The sequence below is a fragment of the Myotis davidii genome, unplaced genomic scaffold, assembly GCF_000327345.1.
Source record: "Myotis davidii unplaced genomic scaffold, ASM32734v1 scaffold53, whole genome shotgun sequence".
Classification (NCBI taxonomy): Eukaryota; Metazoa; Chordata; class Mammalia; order Chiroptera; family Vespertilionidae; genus Myotis; species Myotis davidii.
The window spans coordinates 3,288,990-3,310,921 of NW_006286140.1; the positions used below are offsets into that span (position 1 = coordinate 3,288,990).

Consider the following 21,932-nt stretch of genomic DNA (forward strand, 5'->3'; position numbering starts at 1 on the left):
AGAAAACTCAGGAAAGCCTAGAAAATTCAGAAAGACAGAAGTTCAGCTGGGATTGGTCTTCAAGCGCTGAGTAGATGATCCTCACAGAGAAATTCACTCCCTCTCCTGCCTCTGCAAACCATGTTCAGGGTAAAATAACGAACAAAACCAAATATGTCAGAACCAGGTCATCTGCAGAGTCTGTTCTTTCCAGATGGGACTAAGTGTGAGGGAAAGGGACAATGACCACTTAGTAACTCCTGACCATGTTCCAGGAATAGGATTCGGTGGCTTATACACACGACTGAATGTATTCCTTTCAACAACCCCATGAAAGAGACATCATCATTCCCACTTAACAGACTAAACTAACGCTCAGGAGCCACGTGCCTCGGGTCCACTGGCAAGTCTAGATGCAAACCCAGGTCCAGCTGAGCCCAAGGCCATGCTCCATCCACACGGTTAAGCTGGTTCTTTTCATCCAAGAGTGCCAGCACCTTTATCAAGTTCAAAGAGCCCCAAAATGTCTGAGACATGATTATAACCTCTACCATCTACTTCTCAAGCCTACAAAAACAGAATCTGTTCTCTTCTTGCTTAATTTACTTTAATTCCTATCATCAGCCAAAACATTTTAACATCAGAACAAATTCACTGAAGAAGGCTTTTCGACCCTGAGTTTGGCATATTTTTAAAGTCTTTAAAGTTGACAATGAAGCATAAAGCTATGTTCCTTAATTTATATGAAGTCACACATGGTGATAACGGACTTGCCTGGTGTTTCCCTTAATGCTAGCACCCAATTCAATATTCCTGACCCTGGGGCCTCACGCACACTGTAAGGCCATTCCCAGGCCTCTTCTGGACCATCTCAGCTCAGAGGAGGGCCAGCGGCAGCAGTGCTGACAGCACCATTGCACAGGCCGGAGGGCGAACAGTAGAATAGAAAAGGCTGCCCCATGGAATTTAAGTAGGGCTACTCTTCTAGAGAGGAACACAATAGTAAAAAAAACAACCAAATAAAATGGTACTGCTTTTCCTGATTTCTGTATTATTAATGATGATGTTTTAAAACTGCATCCTTTTTAATAGGCATACACGAAAGAGTTAAATCAGGCAGGGCCCTTGGAATAGTAATTTGCCGTCTATTACCATTTGTTGTGATCTTTTTTTTATTGTAGCAATTTAAAATCAAGCTTGTAAAATACACTGTGTAGAACAACAAAAGATAAGCCAATTTAAGCTTTTCTGATGTAAAAGCCACATTTCTAGCAATATCATTTAAATGCTGGGTTTCACTGTTCCCTCTTGGCCATCCACCCCAACTCCAAGTATGATTTCTTTTTAAAATAACAGCAAACATTAGTGGTTATGCTTATCGAGTTTTCCAGTTCACTCCTGGCCGAGCAGGATGACACACTTGGCAGGGTCCGGACAAAGGCGAGTCTGCGTCATTCCGTTATCAGTCACATGCGATGCACACAGTTCTCACATGTACTTGTCAAGCTCATGAGGGGTCACTCAGATTGGGACACCAGAGTGTGTCACATTCTAAGTGAGAGTATAGATAATGGTACCCTCTTTGTGCCTACTCTCAAAGTCTAATTAACATACCTTGCAGTATATTTTGAGGGAAAAGATAATACATATATTAAAACAATTTTGGAATTATACGGCCAGATAAATACCACTTATCTTTTTTCCATACATGAAGTCATTGCTATATACTTTTCTTGGAGTGTTTAACAATTGTGCTAGAGAAAGGACATCAAATGATGCTTAGAAATGTGATACACATTTTCATTTCACACTCCATCAGCTTTTACAACTGTAGCCCAATGAAATGTAAGAGAGAGCTTGGCAAACAGCCATATTTACCAAGGTATAAAATAGTGGTCAGGTTACTGTTTTATAGAAATAAAAAAAAAAAGTTCTGTTTTCAGTCCACATGACTAAAGCAGATATTCAGCTAATACCCTAGAGCAGTGATTTTCAACCCGTGTGCCATCTCAGGCACCGTAAGAATTTTTAAAACATGCAATACCTGACTATTTAGTCAGGGCACTGACCTCTTTTCCCTTAGACTGTCAAATAAAAAAATGACAACAGCCTTTTTCAGGCCAGCATGTCTCGGTGGTTGAGCAATGATCTACGGACCAGGAGGTCATGGTTCGATTCCTGGTTGGGGCACATGCCCGGGTTCCAGGCAGCCAATCAATGATTCTCTCTCATCATTGATGTTTCTATCTCTCCCTCTCCCTTCCTTTCTGAAATCAATACAAATATATTTTAAAAATTATACCTATTTTTTGCGAGGCTGACATAAAATATGTTTTTTGCGTGCCACAGGATTTTAGTAATTAGTTTATGTGCGCCATGAGATGAAAAAGGTTGAAAATCGCTGCCCGAGAGAAAGGCACCATAAGCACATATACTAACATGGTTTAGTGCCTGTTTAACTAAAGGTTTTACTATATTATAAAGAGCTTCATAAAGCAAGAAACTATGTCTTCCCTCAGCTGGTTCCACTCAGGATTTACTGACACAGACACACACCGGATCTGACCATCTTTGGTGTTACATCTTTCACTTGAAAATAATGGCATTTGCCTTCTGCATCTAGACCAGGAGCAGAAACAGCTTATTCCCTTAACAGGCAGAGAAGAAGAAGAAGAAAAAAAAAGCTAAAGGCATCAGCAGAACTGCATCTTTCCATTTCAGATTTCAATCTGCGGGAAAGGACTGCAGCCTCCTGCAGGCACAGAGAGGGGGCTGTGAATTACAGAGCCACGGAGCCACGGTCTGCACCCTGCGCCTCCCCAACTGCTTCTTACTGGCAGGCTGGAGGGGAGCACCTTTTACTCACCGCAGTCAAGCCTGAGACTTGTCCTTTGGCTAATGGTTTGCTGATGGATGGTGTGTAGACTTTGGCGTCTGCTACTGGCTGCCCTTTCATAAAATGCTTTCCGGATTCATAAATGTCCACTTCAACCATTTTCCCCATGAATGTGGGGTACTTTGGCACTAAAACCTTAAAAAAATGTTCAGAAGGCTCAATTTTAAAATAAACTTTTAATTTTAGAACAGTTTTAAATTTATAGAATTGCTGCAAAGGGAGCACAGAGTTCCTGTATAGCCCATACTCAGTTTTCCCAGGAAAACACTATACACCAGTCTGCCGGACTTGTCACAATGAATGAGCCATTATTGGTGTCTGACTATTAAGTAAAGTCCCACTTTATTCAGAATTCCTCAGCTGTCAACTAATGTCCTTTTCTATTCTGAGATCCACCCCAAGTGGGCTCTATCTTCCAGCTGCTCCAGGACCTGGGTGGGGACCTGGGGGGAAGGGCTGGCACTCTGGGAGGAGCTGCTGCAGACAGCCTCCTGCATTGCAGGACGCCTGCTGTCCTCAGGCATGTGGGAGGCAGACCTGGGAAATCCCAGCAGGCAGCCAGTCACTTTTGTACAGGCCTTTGATATTCTGCTCTTGGCTGTCCCATGCAATGAGGGAAACCAAGACAACACTGATGAAAGCCTCCTACTTTTAATACCTTCCAAGTTAGCTATCAAAGTTCTGGTTTGAGTAGACACTTCAAATAAAGGCCTGCATGTTTGTGTGCATGTATATGTGTGTGTGCGTGCATGAGCGTGTGTTTTGGGGGATGAGAAAGAACACTTAAAAGCAACCTTTTCAATATTCCAAACATGGGTAACATGGAGGTAAATAGCTCCTTTAACTGGTTGCCATTCAGTTCTATTGCTCTGTAATAAAACGCATGTATTTGCGACCTCTAACTCCACATAGAAGCAGCTACTTTGGAAGGGTACTCTGGCTGGTTCACAGGAAACTGTCCTATGGTCTCTTTCCACTAGATTTCGGGTAAAAGCACTTGTTTACCTTGAGCAAATCTCTCTCCTGCTTTGGGACTTAGAGGTAGTCTGTATGCATTAGGTCTCCCTCTATTTTAGGACTAGCTACTGGCCGATCTTTTAAAGTTGGGATCCAGAATAAAGAGACTAATTCTAACCCAGCAAGACTTTGATATCTTGATGCAATCTTTCCTTCTGGAACTCATCTCAGTAGGAAAATAATTCCTGTGAAATCTCTGGAACTTAGCTGTAGAGACAAAAAGGTCAGAGGAGGCAGAGGCTGCACAGCCGGTTTCTCAGAGGCCGCGGTGGATCTCGGACCTTCTGAGTCTGATTTTCATGACCACTGAGTCCACCGCTTCATCAAAATGGAGCAAGGTCACCTGGGTGGCGAGTTATTCACGGTAAGCAGCCGGACTAAGAGGGCTTTAGTATCAGAATATGAAAGCCTCTTTAAATCAACTTTTATAAGACGAGAAAATCTCCAGAGTAAACTATCCTGGGGAGATCTGGTGTGATTCTGGGGGAAATAACTCCCCTTGATCTGCTGCATTGATCTGAATGAAGGGCTCAGTGTTTTTCCCCCTCCGGTTTTAATAATTGGAAAAAGCCCGGCTGCTTTAAATCGGAGGAAACAGCTAATGAGGCATGCCATTGCCTTTAAAATGAAGGGGGAAAAAGTTCCCCGCTGAGGCAAGAAACCCAGATGGCAAGAGAAAGGAGAGGGAAGAGGCCATGAAAACACAATCAGGCTCCTCCCAGGCTGAGCAGAGAGCAGGCCTGGGGAGGAAAGCCGCCCTCTGGAGTCAATTAATGAGATGGAAAGTGGGGAGAGGCTCAGCTCAAACATGAGTGGTGGAAATCCTCCCTCCACAGGTACCGGACAGGGCTTGTTTAGTCTGGGTCTGGAAAAGCTCCCCACCTTTCCTGAGGACCCAGGCCCGCCTGAGATGGCTCCTGGTGGCACATCAGTGCCCGAGGCCTCTTAGCTACTGCCTCCCTGCTCACAGGCGCAGGGGGCTGCCTTTGACTATCCCCTGCATGACTTGCCCACAGTGGTCTTAAGAGCCTTACCAAGCTCTAATGCTGGCCATGACCCATAGAAAAAAAAATCCACTTCTCTTTGATCTTGAAAGTTAATACAATCCAGGAAGACCCATGAAATCCCTGTCCCCATGCAAGTCTCCCTCCTGAGAGGGCATATCCCATCTCCATATCCGGATGCCCCTCGAGGAGGCATGCTGTTTCCTCCAGTCACTTTCCAATGGCTTTACCTCCTGGACAAGTGGAGTCCCAAATGCTGAGGCAGAATCTGGCTACTGGGGAGGCAAGGGAGGCTCGCTTACGTGGCTGGGAGAGAGCCCTTGGGGTTGGGTTCGGAGAAAATTCTCAAAGTAAAGTCGTTTTGAGCCTTACACTACTCTCCTCACACAATCAGAGTTGAATCCAAGGAACAGGCTCTTGTTCCTTTGCTCCCAGCATTCTTATCAAGGTGGGAGTTATGAAAACAAATTCTAAAACTAAACAGAACTAAAAACCAACCAACCAAAAAACCTGCATGAGTGCCTTGACAGTGAGAGGAAATCCCTGCCCTTCCCCGCTGATGTCGCCCGTGCAGACATCCTTCCTGCCTCTGGACAGGACTCTGCCAGGCTGTGGGGATGCTGGCAGCGACAGCTGCCTGTTCCAAACTCCCAAAAGCCCAAGGCTGGCCCCCACAAAGACTAGTGAGGACTGAAACACATGTATTCCTTCATAAAGAATGTTCTGCAGACGAAGCCACGAAGATAGGGCCCATGCCAGTCCGGCTGACTGGATGCTATAAAATGCCTTGCTGCACAAGATTCTACAACCCTCCCCCTTTTTAAGTTCCTTTTGCTTAAGCAGACTTACTTTCAGAACTCTTTCATTTTGGAGCAAATTTAAAAACACAGAAATCTCTCTTACCTGCTCATAGAATCGATTGTGTGCAACATAAAACTTGGAATCAAAGGATTCTTCTGTTACTAACACTTGTTGTCTTTCACCAATCTGGGAAGAGAAGGGGAGAAAAAAAGGAATGATATGGGCAAACACCTAAGAATTCAAAACAAATGCCAGCCCAGTAAGTAGCATCCTCTTGAATTTAAAATAGGCTCTAAATTGCTAGTTACTTAACAGTTAATAAAAGAATCAACCATTCAAATTTCCTGAAAGACTTTATTAACTATTTGGTAATAAAAATGAGCCCATTATGAAATCTTATATTCTTAACTATGAAACCAAACTTGATTTTATTTCTTCCTTCAGCATAAGATAATTAAGGCTTCTAAGACTTACAAAAATCTTCTAAATATCACTTTGTTTCTTGAAACAAGGCTTCAAAACAAGCCAGAACAAGCTGCTTCTAATCCAAATTCATGAAAATATTTTGGCAATATGAAAGAGTAGTAATAAACATTAATTTGAGTTATGGGGAATGTAACACTAAAGAAAATGCTTCCAAAAACTAGTCATTAAGAGCTTGCATCTAAACATTTCACATACTATTCTGAAATTACTAATTAATTCACATAGCTACTTATCTGTCATATACATTTTCTCTGTCACAGGCAACCATCTCCTCTATGTCACAGCCATGACACTATATTCATATTTTTTAAGAGAAATACAGCAGAAATAGGGGACTGTTAATTCTCTACAGGATCAACCTATATGTATCTATATTTATTATCTAAGCATGCATTTGCAATAACCAAGAAGTTAAATCAGACAAAATATAGGATAAAGAAATATGACTTCTAAAATATTCTACCATCTCTAAGTTTATTCCACTGTGAAATGTAACATTTAAAGTATCAATTACTGATTTTTACAAGGTTGTCAAAATGTCTGATGTAGCAAATATTGGATGACTGTATTGAATGAGTGTGCCCGGAATTACATTTACCTTTGTTACTTGGTAAATATGACCCTCCATATTAAAGCACGCTGGCATGAAGATTTAAAAAAGCAATCCCCAGTTTCATAGGTAGGGACTTGCCAACACATTCAGGCAATTCCCATTTAGGAAACATAAACACAGCTGCACTAAATAGACCACCAATACAATTTAAAAACACACCCTCTTCTATGTACAATGCCAATACCTAAATGCACCGTAATTTACTATTTTTTTTTCCTATCTCATTCAAACGGTAGCCCCCTAAGTCAAAGATTATAAGGTTTCTATCATGACACTTATCAAAGACTTAGTTCACTTTCTGAAAACTAGTAATAGTTCCCGCAACACTAATTTCTTTTAAAAATCAGATGGCAACAAAAGTAAGTTCCTGCAACTTCTACTTTGAGTTTTATTAAAAAAACAAACAAACAAACAAACCTGATGAATACTGGGTTTCACTGAAGTATATTTTTCTGTAAAAAAAACTTAGAATGTTTGCATACATTTCACAGTGTGAGTTGCTTATAACTTAGGATAAGTGTTTCTCGATGGTTCTTAAGGAAATTTGCAATTACACTCCATGTAACATTAAGTTTTCAGGAAATTAGTCTAACAATAATATGGGATAGTAGAAACACTGAAACTGTATGCTGGTTCTTTCCTCTTGTTAGAGTGAATGTAGTCATCGTTTTGGGGCTGTCCTATTTTATCTGGACATCATGATGATAATATACGTATACACAAAGTTAGAAGACTTGCTATGTTTATACAGTAGAGGGCAGGGCTTTCGATCAACCATCAGAGAACTATTTGTAGGTGAGTATTTAACTATTATTTGCCAAAGGGATTCAGGAAAACTGCTATGTGCAGACATTTATAGTGGCAAACAACTCTCCAGTCACCCTTTTTGTCCTCTCAGCCATGGATATTTCATCTCACTGGTGAGGCTCTTAAAATTCCTCAGAGAATACTGAACAAAAATGAGCATAAGAAAGCTAAGGCCTTGATCAAAAGCTGCTACAATCTATCCCTACCCCCTAAAATACCAACAAAAACTAATACATGTTCTCCTCAATATTTTTGTAAGGATAAAGTTTCAATGAAATGAATATAAAATACAACCTTTAAGATAATCAGCTATTTCAAATAACCTTAAAACAACAATGATGTTAAGGAAGGGAACTCTGGAAGATGTAGCTTTGCCTTAGTGACAGTGAGGAACCTTATGGGCTACGAACATGTATGATAAACCTTACATTTTTTTTTTTTTAATGAGCCACCTCCCCCTATACTTTCCAACTGTTTTCTCCTTTAACCTCGTGTGGTTAAAGAACTGCATTTAACAAGAGTGCGGATGGTCATCTGGCTTTGCCTACCAATGTTTCTGTTATCTAGCAAGAAATCCCAGTCTAAGAGGAAAAAGGCAGGGTATCTGAAGAAAAAAAGGCCACATATATCCTAAGACAATAGGACAACAAGTACCCATCCATGTATTATGCTAATGACTGAGATAATCCTCTAGAAGTGATCAGACCAGTCTGTTTACAGATAATGATGGAAATGAGCTGTGTCTCACATGACCTTCTGATATTTCCCTGGGAAGTAGCTTCTATGGCTATCTCACTACCATTGATAGACCCTTCTCTAACAACTGGATCCACTGGCAGAAATGCAAGGTTACACCACTGGCTTAAAACAAACCCTTTTCAAAACAAGATAACAAAAAGAATGTTGTGTAATTTTTAAAATGAACCAACTCCTACAAATGTATAAGGTTGAAAATAATGTTTTTATGAACTTTGTGACTAACAGCAAAATACGGCTGTTCAGCAGAGATGATTAGGATGAAAGTGGAATTGTAAACCTAAAAAATGGTCTAGAAAGTGGCTTTATGGTAACTGGAATAGTCAAGGCTAGGAAGAAAGGGGAAGAAGGAAATGTAACGAATGTAACGAAGGTTATATATGACAAACCCACAGCTGTATCATACTCAATAAGCAAAAACTACAAGCATTTCCCTTAAGATCAGGAACAAGACAGTACTGGAAGTCCTAGCCACAGCAATCAGACAAGAAGAGGAAATACAAGGCATCCAAATTGGAAGGGAAGAAGTAAAACTGTCAAATTTGCAGATGACATGATACTGTATATAGAGAATCCTAAAGATTCCCCCCCCACCTCCCCCCCCCCAAAATACTAGAACTGATAAATGAATTCAGTAAAGTAGCAGGATACAAAATTAATATCCAGAAATCAGTTGCATATTTTACACTAATAATGAACTATCAGAAGGGAAAACTAAGAAAACAATTCCATTCACAACTGCTTAAAACCAATACCTAGGAATAAATTTAGCCAAGGAGGTAAAAGGCTTGTACTTGCCAAATGATAAGAAACTGAAGAAAGAAATTAAAGAAGATACAAATAAGAGGAAGAATTCACATCATTAAAATGTGCAAACTACCCAAAGCAATCTACAGATTCAACGTAATTCCTATCAAGACATCAATGGCATATTTCACAGAACTAGAATAATATTACAAAAATTTATATAGAACCACAAAAAAGCTAACTAGCCATGGCAATCTTGAGAAAGAAGAATAAAGTTGGAGGAATCATGCTATCTGATATCAAACTATACTATATGACCATTGTAATCAAAACAGCATGGTACTGGCATAAAAACAGACATATAGATCAATGGAATACAATAGGGATGCTTGAAATAAACCCACAACTTTATGGTCAATTAATATTTGACAAAGGAGGCAAAAACATACAATGGGGTAAAGATAGTCTATTCAATAAATGGTGTTGAGAAAATCTGACAGATACATGCAAAAAAGTGAAAGTAGATGACCTTCTTACAGCATACACAAGAATACACTCAAAATGGATTAAAGACTTAAATGCTAGACCATAAAAATCCTAGAAGAAAAAAAACATAGGCAGCAAAATCTCAGACATTACTGGTAGCATTATTTTTTCTGAAAAATCATCTTGAGCAAGAAAAACAAAAGAAAAAGTAAACAAATGGGACTACATCAAACTAAAAAAATTTTGCGCAGCAAAGGAAACCGTGAACAAAATTAAGACAAGCCAATGAATGGGAGAACATATTTGCCTATGATAAATCTGATAAAGGGTTAATATCCAAAGAACTTATAAAACTCAATACCAAAAAACCAAACAACCCAATTAAAATATGAGCAAAAGACCTAAGTAGACACTTCTTCAAAGAGGACATACAGATGGCCAAGAGACATATGAAAAGAGCTCAATGTCACCAATCATCAGAGAAATGCAAATTAAAATGACAGTGAGATATGTCCTCATTGGGAGGAGGATTCTGGGCTGGGTGAAAAAGGTGAAGGGATTAAGCAATGAAAAAACAACTCACAGACAAAGACAACAGTATGATGAGTACCAGAGGGAAAGCAGGGTAGGGGAGGTTGAAAAGAGTATAGGGAGGATAAATGGTGCTGGAAGGAGATTTGACTTGGGGTGCTAAACACACAATACAATACCTCCAGCCCTACTCCCCCAAAGAAAGGAAGAAAGGGGAAAGTGATGAGGCGGGAGAAGGAATGGTCAGAAGCAGAAATGCATAGTTCTAGCGGAAACTGGGGGAGAAGAAGTGTTACTCAAAACATCCTATTCCATATACTTGAATTGGACAGAAGAGTGGGAAGACTCAGGGTTTGGGTAGATTGTTTTTAAGATAAAAAAGATTTGACTACATTTTGGGCCTTCAAATTCCTCATCGAAAAAGTGAGTTTGGTAGAAGTGACATGCTGGTGGAGAGAGGAGAGTAGGGTTTAACAGGAAGTGTGTTATAATATTTAAAGGACCTCTCAGTTCCAAAACTGTAAGTCATCGTTCATGGCAGATCTGTAGGTTGGGGGCTGGTATGCTCGCAAGGTTTCAGATAAGGAAATACTCACTTTAAATCCAGGCTCCTTTTTCTGACAGTAAATGTATGCTTAAAGCCCTCCGTAAATTGCAGCTAATTTCTTGCTGCTCTTAAAGTAACAACATAATCAATACCCATCAAGGAACCTGAACCTAAAGAAGCCTGTCAAAATCTTTCCAATGAAGCTCCCACTGTTTTGTATAATCCTAAGAAAGATATCCCTTTTCCTTTTTAAAAATTGTTTATTGATTGATTTGAGAGAGAGAGAGAGAGAGACAGACATTGATTTTGTTACTCCACTTATTTATGGATTTATTGGTTGCCTCTTGTATGTGGCCTGAGTGGGGATCGAACCCTCAACATTGGCGTTTCAGAACAATGCTCTAACCAACTGAGCTACTCGGCCAGGGCACCCTTTTCCTTTTGATTTGCTTTAGAGATATATAATTTATAGTTGACAGCTTAAAATGCCTACTTAATTTCTACAACATTAAAGAGTTTGGGGTGGGAATACAATGCTCCTGCTATAGTATTTCTATGGTACACTCAGTTTCCACTGGCAAAGTTTGACCTTCAGGACATCAGTCAGGCCTTGTGAAAAGTGGCTGTCTGTCCTCGTGCCTGCTTTCACAAGCTAGGCATACTCTCCGACACTCCTCAAATGTCAGTGGAGAAAGCAATGTTTCCTAGGATGTGCAGAACTTCAGTTAGTCCATCTAAAACTGACTTTAAAAGACATTTTATGAAAACGAATTATAAAAATAGTCTTGTAAAACCACCTGTCCATTTCACACAGACTGGGTCACTGAAGTGAGGGAAGGTGCAGGACCCCGCCACCCCTGGTCCCGCATTACTGGTGACTTGGAGTTCCCAGGAACTGGGGCCTGGCTATAAAAGAAGGAGGTGGGACAACTTCCTACGACTTGCTGAAAAAATATGAGGAAAGCTCTTAAGCATTTCTTTAACCACAAAGGCAGAAAATAAAGACACTATTTCCCTAACTTGACAAAGAAGGTAAAAGCCTGAAGGGGCTTCGCACTGTCTGATTTCACAGAGGGGAAACTGAGGTCCCACCAAATGTGGAGATTCGCACAGAGGCTGAGAGAAGAAAAGGAAGTCTGGGGTGATTCCCTCTACTTGAGCCTCCTATTTAACTGCTAGCTGTAGAGAACATACAACATCATGGATCTAATTCTGCAGCACATGACTTTTCTTTGAGTAGAGAAACATCTGTGACAAACAAAAAGCAATGTTTTTTTTTTAAATTCAATTTTTGGGTAGATTTTTCAGTACTATTACATAATCAGCTAAGCTGTGTTATTTGTGTCACATCTCTGCTTAAATTTTCCCGAGTGACTGAAGTTGTGAGAAACATCACTAACCATATGGCAGATAACACACACACAAAACACATTAGCGTTAAAAAGCAGTGGTTTCCAACAGAATTTAGTCCCTGAATGAATGCTCATTCAAGTACACTTTACTTCTCCATTTGTCCTAAAACAAATAGTATTCAGCATGGCTATATAAGGGTTTCAAGAGAGAAACTAAAAAGAATTGCTTCAAGACAAGCAAACAATACCAAAATTAAACAAAAACATTACAGTATCTGGGCCTTCACTTCTAACCCAGTAAGAAATGTTACTAGGAGCTCCAGTGGCGCAATCGGTTAGCGCGCGGTACTTATAAGAAATGTTACTGGCATAAATATTCCTTGGACAGGAAGAAACAGAAAGTTTATTTTAAAGTTACATATGACTTTAAATATAAACTTTACTTCAAGTTTACTTTTATCTACTTTCCCCCCCTTTACACTTTTGTTTTCCTTTAAACAGAAAAGCTGAGAAGTGGTTTTGGAGAATAATTTCAATTCAATTTCTACTCTGAATGGTTAGATGAGGTTAGAGTTCAATATTTCAATATAACTGCCCACAGTATCTGAAAAACATTCACAAAGGACAAATGTATATTTGAGAACTGGTGTAAGAGAAATATTTCTTTAAAACACAAGAAGGTAAAGAAATTATTTGCTTCCCATGAAAAGTTTCTAGCAATTAATTTTTCTGTCCAATTGTCTAAGGGAAAAAAATGGAGATTAAAACACACATATCAAAAAGCTCTCATAATTATGTGCATCAAGTTCCTAATAAACTTGAATTCTATCTCTGTTTACCCTACAATACAAGATATTCTGACATGCTACTTCTGCAGCTATGTGTGCTCTTTTTTTTTTATTGCAGGTAATAAAAAACAATTTTTCTACCTGACTGGTTTCTGAATACATGACTTTGGGAAATAACGAATGTCCTTCTTTAGTTCCAGTCAAATTAGTTTTTTATTTTTATTTCCCCCCCAAAGCTGCATGGAACATGTTAAACACAAGGCTGTGACCTTAAACTCTGAAATAATATTTCTAGTGTCTGTGCAAGAGCCTGCCCTCACATACACCTTTGGACTAATTACTGCAGTGTAATGTTGCCAGTGAACCACTGTAATTACACTCGGAAAAAAGTATGGTCTTGTTCTTTCCTGGCTAATGAAAATGATAACCTTTCCATTTTGATCCATCATTCACAGCAGGCAAAGCACGTGATGCAGGGTCTCCAGGGTATACAGTCATTTTCCTGACTGTTTATGTACACTTCTGTTTTCTAGCCCTGCAAAGCTAGAATTAAAGAACCAGCACACTTATGCTAAAAACAGTCAACAGTAATAATAGCAATAACATTAAAATTTAATATCTTTTCTCCACAATGCTATTCAATAATGAAACAGGGCCATGACACAGGAATGTGTGTCAAAAGTGATGCTAGCACAGAAAACAAGTAATGAGACTCGTAGGCCATCATACTCAAAATGCTTGCCGTTAGTTTACTGCTCTAGTTAAGGATTTTTAAGAGATGTTGGACAGTTTATTGTCAAAGTGGTTGGCCTTGTATTTGACTTTTAAACTATGTCAGAAAATGCATTCTATTAGATTTTTAAATAGATTTTAAACAGTATCTTCTGTGTTAAACCACCTTCTTCAGCTTTATTTATTAATACAATTAAATACATTCCAAATGGAAAGAATGTTTCTTTAAGTATTTAACCTATATGTATTTATTAATTGCCAGGAGCATCTTAGTGGCCCTATTATTCCTTCCTCATATTTCAGAAATAACGTAAACATGAAGGACAACTGAAAAATAATTTGGCTTTTTAAAGTCCTTCCACCCAAAGCAATGACACGAGATATAAAGACCAGACCCAAGGTGGTTCAGTGGGATCGAGTCAGACTATGACATTTCTTCTGACAACAGCAAGGTGTGCTGTTTTCTTCAGACACCGACTAATATTTTTTCTAGCCATGTGCTCAACCCAGTCAGAGAAAGACAACCCAAGGGAGTCTCTTCCCAGTTGGAGACAAAATCCCATCCTTAATGATAAAACTATTCCATCTGCTGGCTGAGAGCTGACGGTGAAGCACAGAAACAGTGCTTTGTTGGTTTGGCTGCAGTAATTCTTAACAGCAAGTTACATGACAAAGGCCAACCTGATCCCTTTTCAGCATCAGAGACCTACAGCTGAGGGCTGACTGAACGTCCAGTTCAAAAAACAGCCAACTCTGAGCTGCCTGCTTGGACATTTTTGGTATTCCAGAACATTCTAAGGGTTACCTACATGGCCTTGGCGGAATTTTTAAAAATCCTGGTTAGAACACATTACATGAGGTCTACTCTCTCTTAACAAACCCAAGCAAGTCGCCCTTCCTTATCACAGGCCTGGTGCAAGTATGTTAGAGCTATTTTTCCCACACCAGAGACTAGGCAGTATAGGCAAGTGCTCAACCTTATAACTATCCAAAGTCCTATGGTCAGTAGTATCATCTATGAGAGCATAATAATGGAATGGCTAAGTGGGGCCAATGTGGGACTACGTGTGGAACCCTTTTTTACTAAAAGCTCAATTTTGAGATTGAACAACTGTCTCCATCACTCCCACCTTCCTGGTCTTTTTCTCGTTGGTCTCCATCAGTCATTCCTCAGAAGCCTGTGCCAATCTCCTTTCATGAGCTTCTCAACAAGGCCCCAAGGTGACCACATACAGCTCAGAACGATTGACAGACTGCCTTCCTGGAAAGCGTGTTTAGAATTTTTGTTTCACTGATGACACAATAAATGAGCTAGATTACAAAGAGACAGACAACTGGCTTTTAGAGATTTAGTGTTCATGTAATCTAGTAACATAAGGAATTACTTGCCAATTCTCCTCAACCTTTGCTCAAAGCTCTCATTCCAACAGCACTGGGAGATGATTGCTGAGAGACAGGTACCTGCAGTCTCCTACACACCAAACACTTCATCAAAACAGTAGAAGACAAGAACCCAAAGAAAGATTCAGATATTCGGAAGAAAGAAGGTGTGGGTGTGGTGAGGACACTCCAGTTTTCTTTGTGGAGAAAGAAGGCTCCTTTTTAAACATTAAATTATAGAAGAGGATGGATCAGTTGCAGCTCACCCAGCCTCTAAATGTGAATTTTTTGAAACCACGAATTCAGAGCTGGCAAGGGTGGAGGAATTAATATGTCATTAAGTTGGAAAGCTTCATTGTACAGATGAGGAGACCCAGGCCTGTTAGAGATTAAGTGATGTGGTCAAAGTCACACAACTCATGGATTTTATCCTGACAATTGTTTTTGAGCAAGTGCATTACTGATTGACTCTAAGTCTGCACCATCTAGTGCAGTGGCCATTAGCAACACGTGGCTGTTGAGCATTTAAAATGTGGCAAATCCCAATGGAGATGAGCTGCAAAATACTCTCCCGTGTGAAACACACACCAGGTTTCAAAAAGTTAACATGAATAAAAGAATGAGAACTATTTATTAATTTTATTTTGATTACATGTTGAAATATTTTTGATATATTGGGTTAAATACAATATATTATTAAAATTAACATCACTTCTTTCTTTTCACCTTTTTAGTGTAGTTACCAGAAAACTTAAAAAAAAATAAAAGCTGTGGTTCACACTACGTTTCTATTGGACAGGCTGCTCTAAAACATTACTATCTAGTTTTTAAGGATTTAACAGAAACTTTCCATTTCACTATTTAGAAGGAATCATATTTATCATTTAAAAATACTTTTCACTTATCACCATCTACTCTTAATTGCAATAATCATGTAAATGAAACACTTTAATTTTAGGAAAGAATGCATAAATGTCTATAAATTATAAAGGCAGGAATTTTGAATTGCTAAATTTTTCTTTTTGACCTTCAAATTATTGCTTCCATCTTTCTGGTTGACCACAGCCTCCCCAAAAGCTAAGCCATGATAAAATGCTTGTTATTTTTAGGAAAATCCAGGCACCCAATGAGAGGATATCTAAATTTTCCAATCTGTCATTTCCCATTTTGTATAGCTACAAACGCAACCATATAAAAAGCAATGGTATTTGGACTAAACACGCAGAAATCGATCATTCTCAAATTCATTTTTTTCAAAAGCCCCAAAAGGATGTCCAAAACACGTACCGCCATTGGTAAGATAAATCTTTCATTATCAACCCTGTTACCAAAGAACTCAGCATAGATGCGAGCAATAAATAACGCATGCAGTACACACCATCTTTCAACCATTTGCCAGTCGGGATTGAGGCTGAGGAAGAAGAAAGGATTAAGCCGAAATCAAAGACAGCCCAGCTCTAAGGGCGTCTAATTAGCATAACAAAAGACACTGCCACAGTCTTTGGGCAGTGGGCAATACATCTCATTAAGAAGACTGAATAACAATTATTCTCTCCGCTCTCTCTCCCCACCCCCACACTTCTTGGCTCAGCTCTGGGAGACCCTGAGAGCTCAGCTTGAGAGCTCCTGCTTTATTGGCCTGGCATTCAGGCTGCAGGCTGAAGAGCCCACTTGTGTTCCTGTGCACCTGCATCTCAAAGCTCGATCCCGATTTCCTCTCCTGCTGAGAAAATGTAGCTTCTTCAAGCACACACAAGTCCTGCTATGCAGTTTATAGGTATATAATATTGAGAAATGGCAATGATGACCTACATAAAGGAATATGAGTTCCCCCTAAAATGTCTTTATTTAAAGAAAATTGATCTATTTGCTTCTTTTTATCTATTCTGTTTTTCCCTTTTAATGTTACTTCAGTCTCAGAGTTAATGAAGCTAAATTAAAATTCTATGAAATTTTATTGCACCCAGTAATTAGCTGTGAGCACATGCATGCACAAACGCATGCACACACACACAGACACACACATACATACACATATGATGCAATTTATTGGTAATGGGAGTAAGTTTGATTCAGTCTTATCCTCTCTCCCTATTTCCTCTTGATGCTAGACAATTGAGAAAACATGGAGCTCAACAAAAGCAAATTGAGGTTGCAGGTAAACATGTGGGCAGTTTTCATATAAATTTTAACCAAGAATAAAAGAACATTCTTCTAGGGTGATTACTAAGGAAGATGAAAGCTTCCAGTAACCCTCTGCACTTTTCCATATCAATCCACTTTGGGGAAAGGACTGACTGAGAGGGAAGGGGAGAGAAATGGATGAATTTATTTAATCCAAACAATTTCCAATTCTGCACGATATTCTTTGGTCAGTAACAAAAGGAATCTAGTTATGAGGGCTGCTTTGATATTTTTTAAAACCCTCTTCTGCCAAACACAGTATCACATAGCCTCCTTAAACCTGAAGACTGCCAGGTCTGCAAGCTGCTCTAGGAAAGTTTGTTTATTACAGATGTAGACAGGAACCTCTGCAATGGTTACTGAGACTAAATGCAGAAAGGAGCCAACTCACTTGAGTAGCTGGGAAAACCTACTGAACCTGTTTAGGAAGCCTGGATTTTCCAAACTGCTGTAAAGTTACAGCACTGCAGGAACACAGAGACCTTGAGAATATTCGAGTCTTTAACATTATAGACTGGAGGCCTAGTGTGAGACATTGTAATGCTATACATACTCTGCATGTGGCATTATACAGTTAAAATAAAACTTGGGACATCACCCAAATCCTAAAAGCCTTTCTCTATGTGGTGACCTACTCAGAATTTAAAAGCCAGCCGGTTTCTGCCTTCCATCCTACAAGTAGAGTGGATTTCCTTTTCATCCTCTCTCCTACTGAATTTCTCCTGTTTAACAGATAAATCACACTGTAATTTTAAAAAAATTCTTGCCTATTTCCACCCTAAAGTTTTACCAACAGCAGTATCCAGATGTAACACATTAATAGAAACTCTATACTGCATTATATTTTAAAACACACTAATTTTGATTTTAATGCGCAGTCAGTGACAGATCTTTCAGTCTACGGCCTTCTATCTTACATAGGGGCTTCTGGGTCCATTGGTGCAGGCTCCTTCCCCTTAAGACAGAACCTCAGCCCATAGGAGAAGAGCTTGAAGAGCATTAATTAGGGGGTCAAGATGCCTTCAGTTCATCTCTGCCACTAACTAGCTCTTTGACTCCGAGCAAATCATTTCACTTTGGGGCCCCAGTTTCCTCATTTGAAATCAATAACGTATAAGGCCACTTGAGACTCACACGTCCGGTGTTTCTACATTAAGTGTTCCATCCGTAGGCAGAGCCAGCAGGGTGTCCTGCAGCGCACACTGGCCCCGTGGGAAGGGAGGGTCTGCTGCCAGCGGCTGTGGTGTCCCAAGGACAGGCCAGGCCTGTCACTGTCTCATCACCACGGGTCCTGCCTTTCATTCCGGAGCTGACACGGTCTGGGATTAATGATGGCTGCCGAGGGCAAGGATGAATGAAAGAATGAATAGAGCAACATTTCAGGGATTCAGTTTACCTGTCTGAAAGAAATAATTAAAATAACTGCCAGGCTTGAATCTGGAGTTGTCTTCAGATTATAGCCTAGCATTCCAGAGTCGGTGTAGGTGCTGGGAAAGCTTGACTACTGTTGGTAAAGACAGCTGAGAGCATTCCTACTGTCAGGGGTAAACTTCAAAATTTCACGCATCTTCCATTTACTCAGAAGCTAGCGCTGTGAGCTGAAGCACATTCCTACTGGATATCTTGATTCAAGTAGTCAGGGGAAAATTTTAATTTCAAGTAGAAAACTGTCTTGGGGCTCTATCTAATTACTGCTTCAGAACGGTTAGAAAGCAACACTGGATGGATATGAGTAGAGACCAGGCCGTTGCTAACCAGCTAACAAAGTGGAGGCTGTGGGAGGAATGTGGCCGGGCGTGGGGAGCGTGCTCAGCGGTCCTGCGGGGCGCGCTGTCCCTGGAGGAATCTTGCCTGAAAAGCAGAGATAACTCTTGTATTCCCTTTTCAAAGCCATGACTCAAAAGGGTTTCAGAGAAGTAAGACAAAGCATATTTAATGGGGAGAAAGGAGGAAAATGGCCAATATTGATAAACCTACAATTCATTTTTGTCAGTAGCTATTGGAAAGATGAATCATGCTGCAAAAAAGGCCTGAGCAGCTTCTTGTCATTCCTAAAATATGATCCTGCGCCTGCCTGAAAGAGTTAAGGGTGTATAAATATTTATCATTCTTCTTTCAGGAAGATAAGAAAAATTCCTTTTGCATACATGAATTTCAGATTCCTGAGCAAGCATTAGGATATGGTCAGGGGCCCATCATCTTAATGAGGATATGATAATGTGTGTGTGGTGTGTGTGTGTTTAAACTTGCTTATATGTGATTAAAAAAAAAATCAAGCCCTACAGATTTTGATTTTATACTTAGGCACACACAGACCCAAGAACAGTTACTGCTTTTGGAAGCATACTGAAGGGATGGATGACAGGAACCAGTGGGACCAGGGTGAAAGGTTCATTGAGAGTGATAAATAGGATATGCTTTTCCTTAATGTTTTGCAATTGCATATTCAATACTGCAGGCCAGTGAATATGCATTTTAACTGCATTTTTAAGAGAGCTTCCAGATTTTAATTACAGATTAAACAGTTATTTGTAAATCAGTACCGCTTCATTAGCATATCAGAATCACAATAAACAATGATTCTCTGTCACCGACCATACGTAGGACAGTGTGAATTTAAGAACAGTCCATGGCCTGGCACTACAGCAGGGCAAAACATCATACCCTAAATATTTTTAAGGGAATATTTTACCCTAAAATATCATACCCTAAAATATTTTAAGGGAAACATTCTAGATGAAAGCTCACAATATTCTAAATTCTATGAGACTAGAGATTTTATTTCTTTTATTTGTAGCTATATCCCTAGTGCTGAACACCATGCCTGACTCACAGTAGATTTTTCAATAAAGATTTGTTGAATAAATGAATGAAACAACCAGCCTTTTTACAAGTATATAGTTATATTTTTGTACGTACATGGTCATGCATTGATATTTCTTTTGACAAATTGCCAAATTGGAATAAAATCATCAGTGAGGATATTTTCAAAGGATTTAATTTTGTAAGTTCTTCTAAGGGACCTAGAAGAAATGCATTTTTTTTGTTACCACCTTTATAACAAACAGTAGCTGTAATAATCCTATTTCACATAGTAATTCGTTTATTTGTTTTTACCAAAGACTATGTTTTAGAGCAGTTTTAAGTTTACAACAAACATGAGAGGAGGGTGCAGAGATTTCCCATATTCCTCTTGCCCCTGCGCATGCCCAGCCTCCCCCACCGAGTATCAATGTAGGTTCATTAATGGTAACAAATGTGCCATTCTGGTGAGGGATGTTGATAACAGTCGCTTGTTTTTCATCTCCACAGATGCTTTTGTTATTCTCAACTTATAGATGAAGAACACAGAGAATTTAGGTAACTTGCTCCCGGCTACTTTGTGAGTTTGACATGGCTCCCAGGAGCCCAGCTCCTAGCCGTGTTTTCTGCAGCATGCAGGGCTGCGCTGCCTCTTTGCTACTTATTTTGTGTCTGGTATAAAGCACAAAACAAGCTCCTAAGAGAGAAAAAGGAGCAGTATAATAACCACACAACACAGTTAAGCAGGAAAATATGGGAAATAGAAGAGGAATTTCCATTATCATCATTCACTAGTCAATAGAGAAAGAAGGAAAAGAATTAAAATCTTTTCCCAAAATAGCCACCTAGAGTTCTCTGCTTTGTGTTAGATTACAACATATCAAATATAGAACTCCTAATGTCAAACTGCAGATTAAGAAAACTGTCTTAAAAAATCAACTTATTTTTTGTGTGAGCTGATTTCTAAACTGACTTCATAATATGAAGATGCACTGGACTTTCACAGAAACTAGGAGATTTGGGGGAAAAGAAAGGCAGGTGTGTGGTACATGCTTGTTTACCAAATCACAGAAGACAAAACCATGGGAGGTTCTTTAAAAGATGCACTTGTTCCCTTTATGGGAACACACAAGCTGAATAAAAATTCATAAAGCAAAGTTGAGAGCCCCATGGACCATTCACAACCAGGCAAAAATACTTGGGAAGAAGTTTTAAATCCAAAATGAAAATCCAGTTTCCTTAACAGTTATTTCAGTATGGTTGAGGGTTTCTAGAAATCAGTGCAAGATTAGATAACTGCAACTGGACCAGACAGCTCAATTCTGCTTGCTTCTAACAACTTTCGGAGCTGTAAAGACCTAGCTTGACCAAGCTATTGGTGTATTCCAGTTGATATATTCTTTGGTATCACAAGGACTAGCAAGTGTTATAAAACTTAAAGGCTGCAAATTTACTGTTTCAAATAATGGTAGTCGTGGGAAGGATTCATAAGAAAGGCCAAGCAAAAAATTCAAGTAACAGATGGAGAAAATTTGATTCTACTATTTATTTCTATTAACCACAGTGGCTATGAGCACAGGCATCCCCACCACTACTTTTTTTTCTGTGATAAAATGGTTTACTTATTCTTCACCAAATACTGTATGGGGTAGGTACTGACTTATCTTCACTCCATAGATAAGAAAGCTAAAACCCACTGAGTACTCTTAGCTAAAGTTACATAGTTTATAACAATGAGGTTGAGTGATTTCATTTAAAATAAATTCTAAAGTTCAGAGTGACAGACATCTGTTACTTGAAGTATACATAGACAGACTTGTGTAGCAAATTAAAAATGCTGTTTTATGAACCTGGCTGGTTTTGCTCAGTTGTTAGATTGTCGGCCTGCATACCAAAGGGTCTAGGGTTCAATTCCCAGTCTACGATATACACCTGGGTTGTAGGTTTGATCTCTGGCTTCAGCTGGGGCATGTGTGGGAGGCAACCAATTGATGCATCTCTGTCTCATCCATGTTTCTCTCTCT

At 39.4% G+C, this 21,932-nt stretch overlaps 1 protein-coding gene across 5 annotated transcripts in view; it reads right to left on the reverse strand.

The window, feature by feature from the left end:
* Positions 1-21,932, reverse strand: part of CDKAL1 (CDK5 regulatory subunit associated protein 1 like 1) — a 681,380-nt gene that overhangs the window by 28,098 nt on the left and 631,350 nt on the right. For all 5 annotated transcript variants that reach the window (XM_006757272.2, XM_006757271.2, XM_006757274.2 and 2 more), the window contains 2 exons: positions 5,800-5,883; positions 2,846-3,010 (listed from right to left, as the gene is read on the reverse strand). In XM_006757272.2, coding sequence (XP_006757335.1) covers positions 2,846-3,010; positions 5,800-5,883 — 249 coding nt within the window. The remainder of the gene's footprint in view (positions 1-2,845; positions 3,011-5,799; positions 5,884-21,932) is intronic.